This window comes from Trachinotus anak, unplaced genomic scaffold, assembly GCF_046630095.1.
Source record: "Trachinotus anak isolate AG129_WGS33_773 ecotype Australia unplaced genomic scaffold, CSIRO_AGI_Tana_v1 ptg000023l, whole genome shotgun sequence".
In the NCBI taxonomy this organism is placed as follows: Eukaryota; Metazoa; Chordata; class Actinopteri; order Carangiformes; family Carangidae; genus Trachinotus; species Trachinotus anak.
Window position 1 is genome coordinate 8529702 of NW_027273874.1, and position 10346 is coordinate 8540047.

General features: G+C 39.6%; 1 protein-coding gene across 2 annotated transcripts; it reads right to left on the reverse strand.

Annotated features, from left to right (window-relative positions):
* Positions 1–4814: 4814 nt before the first annotated feature.
* LOC139607234 (4-galactosyl-N-acetylglucosaminide 3-alpha-L-fucosyltransferase 9-like) lies at positions 4815–8565 on the reverse strand. Of its 2 annotated transcripts, none has more exons than XM_071459950.1 (2): positions 8425–8565; positions 4815–6578 (listed from the first exon to the last, which is right to left on the reverse strand). In XM_071459950.1, exon 2 carries the CDS (start codon positions 6573–6575, stop codon positions 5484–5486), a length of 1092 nt encoding a protein of 363 aa, XP_071316051.1. In that variant the 5' UTR covers positions 6576–6578; positions 8425–8565; the 3' UTR covers positions 4815–5483. The 2 variants fall into 2 exon arrangements, with proteins under 2 accessions (XP_071316051.1, XP_071316050.1); XM_071459949.1 differs by having other exon boundaries at positions 8365–8482.
* Positions 8566–10346: the final 1781 nt, after the last annotated feature.

Below are 10346 nucleotides of genomic sequence, written 5' to 3' on the forward strand. Positions count from 1 at the left end.
AGAATGACATCTTTTACTTCAAGGTCCCACAAAACATAGCATGATAGCCTTAATCACATTTATTCACTCTTAACATTTTCTATTTAAATGAACATTTTCAGTGTCTTTATCCTGCATATCATTGACCTTTCCAAAGGTTCGTGTTACGTTGAGGTTTTAACTCAGTTTTGGACCCCAGAGCAAATTCAGACAGAGACACAGCTGGTTGGTAAAAACAAGGTCTTTTATTGGTGACAAAGTCAGAGGAGAATAATGTATGAGGGTCTCTGGTCTGGAGTCCAGCAGCAATTAGAGTGCAGGTGAGTACAGTGGCCGGCACACTGGAGAGGAGGCACAGGTAAGGATTGATCCAAGCAGGAAACAAGCAAGCGATCGCACATAAAGAACACTAGAGATGTTATGGCCTGAGGCAGTAACACCATGAAAGGCAGAACAATCTGGCGAGGAGTGGGTGGAAGACTGGGGTTTGTCAACTGAGTCTGATGAGGAATCAGTTGCAGGTCTGAAGGTGTGCTAGGTAATTAGTGCTGCACCACACCTCTTTTTTTTCCCCTGCATATTTATTGAACAATTCCACATACAACAACATGGCTTTTACATCTTTGTAATATACAAAAGGGAACAGGTGCATACAAAAAGGAATATTATATTCAAAAAACAAATACAAATAAATACTTAAACAACATAACTTAAAGGGCTGGGGTTTTTTTTGTAAATCATAATCTTTTATTATACTAGAAAGTGTCAGTGCCTTCTTCCCATCCATGACTTTCAGGGCTTTTATGTAGGAAACAAACTCATTATGAAACACACAGAATTTAGGCTTCACTTTCATATACTTTCATTTGTGTATATAAAATTTCCCAAGGATGAGGATGGTGTTAACCAGAAGCCCATTTTCTTTATTGTCCAGGGTAAGTCCATAAATGATGTCCTTTTGAGAAAAGTTTTCAAGATGCAGAACCTTGGGGTACAACCAGATATTTGTATCGAGCCATAATGCTTCAGAAAACATACACTGGAAAAACAAATGCTCAGTAGTTTCGACGTCATCACAGAACACATCATTAGAATTTTAAAGTGGATTTCTTTTGCTTGTTATGGGAAATTTTAAATATTTAGTCGGTAACGTCTGAATAGTACATTTTGAATAAAGTTGTGAGATTGAGTTTCTATGAGATACACTAGGGTAAGAAATGTAATCAAATATGTTTATAATTGTTTTGGTTGGGATTTTTATGCCTTTATTATAGTTGCAGTGAGAGAGAGAGGGGGGTAACATGCAGCAAAGGGCCACGGGTTGTCATCAGAAGATGGTCTCTTATTGCAGCAGATGTTGATTTCTTTAATTATATTAAGTTCTAATAGTTTGTTGCTCTTACGAAAATAAATTTTCCAAAATCTATAGAATATTCCTGAATTTAAAATTTTAGAAGTTCCCATTTAGAAATGCAGGAAGTCATCAGATTCATCAGATATTACATTAGAGATAATGGCCTTAATGCCACCACAAATGATTGGCATTTTAATAAACTAGAGCTGAACTTCCACTACCCTTTATTTCTGCAGCGGAAACCAGGGGGTGTAAAAGTCAACTTGATGACAGAGCGATCTGTGAGAGGAGCCGCAGACGTTCATCACAGAGAAACAAGCCAAAAGTCTATTCTTGATTTAGCTTCATTATTAGGTTTAAACCAGGGGTACTGCTTGGTGTTCGGATATTCAAGGCACCAAGGATATAATAAGTTATGAGTTCTGCAAAAATCTGATAAAGTAGGGTTATAAGAGCTATATCTGTCAAGATATTCATCATTGACCATGTTGTGATTGCCCCCAGTGATTACATCTGCAAGTGTTAAATTCGTAAATATTCACCAAAATACAGTATTTCTCATCAATGTTTAGGACACAGATTAGCCAGTGACCAGTTTTACTATTTTTGGATGTCAGTAATTTACCAGATGAGTTACAAAACATAACAACCATGATCAAAAATGATTTTGTCTCCACATTGACTGACCCAGAATTTTTTGTCCTCCAGTTTTGAGTGTGTTTCTTGCAAAAAAAAAAATGAAATTAGCTTTCTTGCCCTTACAAAATGAAAACAACTATTTTCTTTGAGTGTTATCTCTTAAGCCCCTAGCATATAGTGGAACACAGGAAAAAAAGACATTCACAATGAACATAAAACACAATATAATAAGTTCTACTGACTGTGATTTAAGAGAAAAGGAAAAGAAAACCTCAAAGAAAGGTAATGTCCCGTCAAATATTATGACTAAACCATCCAACCTGGTTATTGCAATCAAAGCATGTTATTAGTGCTTATTCATGGGGATCATAGACACTATACCTTTCGAGTCCCTTCTATGTAATTCTCTGTTCATCGATGCAGGGGCGGATCTAGAAGTTGACAAGATCCAGGGCCAAGCCCAGAGCCCTCAGAGCCTGCTCTCCTTTACTCTTCCTTCCATCATTAGAAACTTTCAAACTTTGAATTGCACAAATAACTTTATACATGTAATAGCTAAATAACATATGAATCATCCTCATTCTGTCCACTCTTTTCCTCCATTCCTTCTCTCCCACTGCCTCTCAGTCTTTGCCCTCCTGTTGTTGTCTGGGTCCAGGAGTTTTCCTTTTCTATTTCTGTGGTGCAACAAAAGCTTGAGCCAACGTGGTTTTCAATTGAGCAAACCTTTTCATGAAAACATGCAACCGATTAAGACAAAGACATAAAAAGGGGAATGTTATTAGTTGTTATTCGTAACCAGAGTTTCCCCTACCATTGTCTTGGCAGACCCCACCCAACGTGACCCCTCCCTGGAAGCCAAACAAAAAAAAAAAACAAGCGTTAGACATCTCTGTAGGGTTGGTTCTAGACGAAGGGTCAACATACACCAGACTTCAAAGAAGAAAACTCAAATTCAGACATATTTCAGATTTAACCCAAAAAAGTAACAGGTTCTTTAAATAGACAAATAATAAACAAACGGTATGTCCATCTGCGGTTGCATAATTTTACATTTTATACAATGGCCATTCTATCTTCTAGCTTTTATTTTGAAATAATTAAAAAAATAATAGGAAAAATAAAATATAGGAATTTACGAAAAAGAAAAAAAAAAAAAGAAAAAAAATTTGGATGGTAATTTAATGTTCTTGTTTTTTCACTTCTTGTTTAAAACAAAAAAAGTAACTGTACACGGATCTTTTTATATACAGTCTATGACACAGTTGTGTATGTAAAAGTATAAGGTTTCACTTGTTTGTGTGGTAGGGTCTCAGTAGTGTGTGTAAAACATTTTCACTTGTATGTCTGTGAGGTTTTCAGTATAATATGTGAATGAGAAAGGTGTCATGTAACCTGGGTTCCCCCTGGGTTCGACTGAAACCAAAGCCTGACATTCAGGTGAGGTTGTCTGACCTTTAAGCTACTAAGCAGGAAGGATGGATTTTATCCAATCAGATGCCTCAAAGTGATGAGCACAAACCGAACTTGTTTTGAAGAGCTACTGCTATTTCAGTCCCAATGTCCTTATTCGCTCTCTTGCTGTGTCTTGTTATGGAATGAGGAACATTATTTAATTCTAGATAATGTCCGTCATGGTCCCTCATAGGTTTGATGCCATGTTTGCGTAATTATTCAGACGCACAAACGTCTCCCTCTTGTCTTTCTCACTCTGGTGGCAGACACAAGGGTTCCAAGGCGAGACACTTGGATTCACACCCTTTACTGAGAGTATAGTTACTGTGTGGGTCACAGGATATGTGGAAGAAAATACATGCTACATCTTCTGACAGCATTCGATTCATTGCCAAAGTTTCAGTGTCAGTGTGTCCAGGATCTCCTGTCAGGGGGACACGCAAGCACACTTGATAACTTAACATGTTGGCCCCGCCTATGCTGGGGCTGAAGACAGTTTTTGAATAATACTGGAATAATAGTGAATATTTAATTAAGCTTTATCTCTTTAAATAGAGCAGTTGTTTGAGTTTCTGTTGTCTTCCAGCACAGCTTCTGTAAACTCATAGTGAAGACAGGGGAGAAAGCTGGAGTGTTGTATTCAACTCTCAGACTTTCTTCTTATGCTGACAGAGGGGCAGATAGATAAATAGATAGACATACTATATATCCTTTGTGTTGCCCTAAGACAGTAGCAGAGCAGAGTGGATATATATAAGATATATAAACTTCTAACCAGCTAAGTGGATAAAGAGACTGCTCAGCTGGAACTGTGGTATCACCCAGAGGTTCGTTATAAGCTTCTCAGTGGTGCCATCCACTCTCAGATGATGATTTGTGCCTAACAGTGTATTAAGTCATTCAAATGAGCTGCATACATGTATCTGTAATAACACTTTTACACTTATAATAATAATAATTTTATGACTACTTTTACTTTTAAGGTACATTTTACTGATAACACCTATGTACTTTTACTTCAATAAGATTTTTAATTCAGGATTATTTATTATTATAACAGAGTAAGTTTGAAGAAACCTTTCTTAAGGATCAGTGCACTTCCTACACCAGGGTTTGAGCATGGAAGCTCATTGGTCACTTTCAGGATCTTCCTGTGTACCAAAATAGTAATAAATCATTCACTGCAGTTCATTTGGGACTGCACGTGTGTTTTCATTTGAGAAAACTGATTTTCATAAGGATTGTGCAACTGGTTGTGGTGTGTTTCCAAAATTCAAATTTAAGCTTGCAAAATCAGTCTCAAAATGAACTGAAATACATCTACAACTTAACAAGTGCTGAGACAAAGGCAGAGAATAGAAAACATGAGTCACTGCACCCTCAGAGCTCCCTTGTAGCCTTTATTTATTAACAGATATGTTGATTTGTACATTCATTCCCAATGGAAAAACCCTCCAAATACAAAAATGGTAACATTTACTGTAAAATTACCAAAATTACTGGCATAACCATATTAGAAGTTATAAACAAAGCATAATGATTATATCTGCAAAACCACACTTGAAAATTAAGTCACTTTATTATGATTTTATGAGTTTATAAACAAAGCAAAGTGGTTATATAGTGAATGAAATATAAAAGAATCAAAGTCACCTGGCCCTTATAAAATTCATAAAAGATATTGGTGTTTTCAGACAGAAACACAGTTACATTCAGAACAGCAGAGTCCCACTGAGTCATCTGAGCAATACACAGACAACAAGTGAAAGGACAGACGACAGATTAAAACCGGTGTCAGAAGGATGTTTGCTGTTTTATGTAAACACCACAGTGTGTGTGGTGGCTAGAGCTGAAGCTTCACTTTGTTTTACTATGCAAATGTTATATTTTCATCAGAGGCTAGGACTAAAATTATTTCATTGAAAGCCTATAAAATGTCAGAAAACTGTGAGAGAAAAAAAAAACTAAACCAAAGCCCAAACTAACAGATCAAAACTGAAGGTATTCAGTTCCATAGTCTTCTACTAGCCTCTATCAGATGTTCTCACTTGGGTTTTCATGACCAGTACCACCCATAAAGGTCATTAGCTACGCTGTATTCCCTGTCTCTCGACATGTGGTCACAGGCGAGGCAGAAGGGCTGAATGAATTCTTTTTCGACTGTCAGAAGATGAGGAGTGGCTATGTAGTGCTTTCTCCACTCAAAGTAACGCATGTACGCTTCATCGTTTGAGTCCAGGTACTTCAGAAACTCTGCCAGTGATTTATGATCAGGGAAATCGTTGATGTGAATGAAGGAATCAGAGGGAATGAACTGCTCGTAGTCTGCTCTAGGTGGACCTAAAACCACAGGGATTGTCCCTGCCGAGAGGGGCCCGTTTACCTTCTCAGTGATGTAGTCTCTGTGGATTGAGTTCTCAAATGAGAGGTAAAACTTACAACTAGCAATTGTTGGGTAATAGTCGTCGAAATTTAACCGGCTCCCTGTAAAACCTGAACCAAAGAGGTGGACCTTTATGTGTTTGGACAGTTCGTAGTAATATCCCTCCCTCGTACCTGTTCCGGTAGACTGAGCCCTGTTACTGACAATCCAGCAGACCAGTTTATCTTTCTTGGGCAGAACAAAGTCATCTTTCATCTCGGTTTTCCTGATTATCAGCTCATTCCTCACTGTGATGTCAGCGTCTCGTCTGTAGCCCAGTGTTAAGTTGAATAAGTTGTCCAAACCTGGAATCCTTAATGTGTTCCTTGGAGATTCTGCATGATACCAAATCCACTTCTGGAAATATGGACGTGGCTCCTGAGGCATGTTTCTCAGCTCCCAGTTTATATCTTTATGGGAGAAAATGACTCCCCGTGCTTTACTGTACAGGGATCTGTCATCTGTCAGTACGCAGCTATCGATGTTGTAGTAGGGCAAGCAGGAGTTCAAATCAAACCTCACACCAAGAGGCCAGAACCACAGCAGGACTATGGGCTTCTCAGTGTGATCCTCGGCTTCATACATTTCTTCATCAGCTAATGGAGGTGAGGTTGGACAAACAGGTGACGGTGGCTCAAAATACAGGAAGAACAGAAGAACAGAGCCGATGAGGACAAGAGCAGTCATCGCTGCGAAGCACAAAGTTTTCCTGGAAGCTGCTGCCATTATCTGTGGAAGCAGAAAAAGAAAGTGATGTGATCTCCTTGTTCACTGCATCATGAATTGTAGTAATGTGACTGATCATTAAATCCCAACAGGGACTGTTCAATCATAATTTTACAGCTGTAACGAGGCACAGCAGGTCTGACAAGCTTTGACTTCCTCCACAGGTTAGAGGTTCTCCCAGGTGCAGTATGGCTCTGATGTTAACATGCAATCAAGGGAACAGAGACATCAGCCACTAACCCCACCTTCAAAGTCTTCAAAATCAACTTGATGAGCGAGCGAGCATTGACCTGTTGTTTGTGCATAGTGAGGGTGGAGCAAGCTCCATCAGGCACTCCCTGTGCTGTACAACTGCAGTTGCACTTGCTGAGCAGAAATACGGAACATTGATTGGTCCACAACGTCTAGTTTGGCATCTGCATTAATCTGAATGTCTTCAAAATACAGAAAATGCAGTGTTAACATGCTCATTTTGAACGTCAGCAGGTGTTTAAGTTTGACTTCACCAGTTTCTGAGGGGAAACCCTACATCAATCTTGATGATTTCAAGAGAAAAAACAATTCCCCGTTCAACCTATACATGAACTGAGGCTAGGACATCTGCGTTTTCTGTAGGCTACTACTTGTTAAGAAATATCAGAATGGACATATTCAGTTGATGAGTAATGTTTGTCTAATGTCCACTGGATGCACTAATGGCAGCCTGTTGAATTTTGAGTAGAATGAGCAGTAGTTTCTCGTAGAAAAAATAAAGGATTCAATGTAAACTGTTTAATCCTTTCTGATTACAAGCGAGACTGTTAGTGCAGCCAAACTGTATTTTTAATGTTATTGTGGTTTGACTTATATTTTACATTATGACTATATATATAAAACATTTATTAACATTTGTCCTTTCATGAGCAGATTACTGATAAGGAATCATTTCCCTGTTTCCTCTGGACAGGAACTAGAACCTGTAGAGCAGGGGCTGGCAAGTAAGGCCATTGTTTTCCAAACCCATTACATGGCGGCCAGAACATAATCAAGGATATAAAACATAATTCAAGAAACTGACTGATAAAAATGCAACTTAAATGTGTGGGTAACTGTTGCTGCTATGACGGAGATCTATGGTTGAACCAGCACTGAAAGTATGAGAAACTTTTACAGGTGGGAGCAGTTTCTCTGTTTCGAGCCACAGCTTAATGTGAGACAGTCAGTTTGATATTGTAAGATTAAGAAAAAATCAGATGTCGCCAGACGCAGGATTAAGGGTTAAAAACCTCCCCCCATCAACAGTCCGCTGTGGTGCTGGTAAAACTGGACGGGTTACTTTTAATTAGGGGGGTTTGCATTCGCCCCTCGGGCTATCGTGTCATGTTCCCTCTGATATTTTTCTGCAATATCACAGTAATATCACAGTACTACATTTATATCAGAAATATGTATGAAATAAACCCACACACACAGAAGTACAAATACCAATTGCCACAAATTACTGCACAAATGACTCTTATTGCCTGTGGAGCCTAACTAACCCAAACTTAACTAACCAGCCTTACAGCAGCATCTAACAGCGACGGGCCTGAATGAAACCCGGTGGTCAACAGCACAAACAGCCGCTGAGTTCAACACTAATCACTAATTAAACAGCTTCACACTGCCACTGCTGACAGCTCACACCCAGCCCCGGCAGCTCTGCTGTCCGCTCACACTGACAAGTTGAGTAATAAAACAATATAATCATAATAATAATAATAATAATAATAATAACAATAATAATAATAATAATAGAAGGACCACTTACATTCTCATTTACACACCGTTTTAATTGGCTGCACCTAGAAATAGAAGGGGGCTCCCTTACCGTGTCTGCTTGACTAGTACACGGCTGAAAGTCAGCTCCCCCCTCGCAATGTGCAAAGATAACAGCGGCCAGGCGAGAAGCACTGCTGCCTCTCTCCGGAGCTCTGCTGTCGGCAGCTCAGTGAGCCAATCAGAGGAGCCCTGTACTGCACTGTGAGCAGGACTGAAGGCTCATGTGGAGCTACACTGTGTGCAGGGGAGCGTCAGGAGGTGAGAGCTAGTCCCTCATGTTATATAGGTATCTAATAGAGCTGGGGGGTGTGAAATCTTTAAAAATAATAGAAAACGAATCTTCTGAATTGGTTTAGTCTTGACTTAAGTGTGTTGTTCTATTTGTGTGATGAAGGATTTGTGCAATTTAGAAATTTCATTCTCTATTTTATTTGTATTTTATTTTATTATACTAGTTTATTTCTTTTGTATTTTTGGTATTCTAACTGTACATGTTGTTATGTATTTGTGATTCTCTAAGTTTTCGGTTGGGATGGGGGATGGGGGGGTGGGGCGTCAGACAAGCTAGAACCATCCTTGAAATTCCGACTCGCCCACTGTCCCCACCCCCTGCCGCAATTACCAGCCATGGTCCCGCTGAGCACAGGAGACAGCCAGTGGTATTCACCGCAGGTGACAGCCTGTTGCTGCTATGCAGGTGAACTGGTAGGGTGCCTCCTTCCAGCTCCTCCATGTCTGATCTAACAAATATTTCTGACATTCTCATTTGACCCGGCACCATCACTTGAGACCACTATATACACATATATATAACTAAGCATAAGAAGTAAGGGAATGTTGTGTTTGGTAGATTATGTCTTTGTTGTAACAATGCTTCTTGGCAATAAATCCTGTACCACTGGAAAGCCTGTTTATTTCCCTTTTAAATGGCGCCACATTTGTGAGGAACACTGATTTGTGGGATGAGCAGCAGAGCTGAGTTTGTGGGTTGCGCCCATGAAAGATTTGCCAAATCTCCTCTGCCAAACAGCTTTTTATGACTTTTTAATTATAATAATTCCACCAATCGGAGATCACTAAGATTAATGTGGAGTCGGTGTGTAATTAGGCAAAAACAATGTCGGACTCTGTAGTTTTCTCTGGGCCCCCACCTGACATATACAGCTGCTTGTCATCGATCAACCGCCGGTTCTCGATGTTTGTTGATAACTGGCAGACTTTCTGGGGAAGACCTGGTCTGATTAGAAACAAACATCCCACGCTGGATGGAGCTGCGCTCTTATCTAGAAACCTCACTGAGTTTATTAGAAAGTCAAAGCCAGGACCATCCAGAGCTGAGAGCAGGAGGCAGAGTCTAAACTGTGTCTGCCCCCACCACCTACATTTAAATGTAATAAATCAAAAGTGAACAGAGGAGGAGTTAGACATGAAAACCTAACAAAAATCAACACGACCACTACTCCAGAACCAAATAACTATAACTATTATTGAATATCAGATCACTCTCATCTAAATCTCTACTAGTCAATGATCTGATAACTGATCATCACATTGATCTGCTCTGTCTGACTGAAACTTGGCTGCAGCAGGATGAATATGTTAGTCTGAATGAATCAACACCCCCCACTCATGTTAACGTTCATATCCCTCGAAGCACAGGCAGAGGAGGAGGGGTGGCAGCCATTTATCACTCCAGTTTATTAATGAATCCTAAGCCTGAGGTTAATCATGATTCTTGTTCTTAGTCTGTCACACCCAAACTGGAAAACACAAAAACCAGTCCTACTAGTTACTGTATATCGTCCACCTGTCCCTGACTCTGAGTTCTTACCTGAGTTCTCAGAGTTTTATCTGAGTTAGTGGGTGATTTTAACATTCATGTAGATGTTGACAGTGACAGAGTCAGTCATGCTTTTAATTCACTGTGAGACTCGATTGGCTTCTCTCAGCATGTTAATGAACCCACTCACT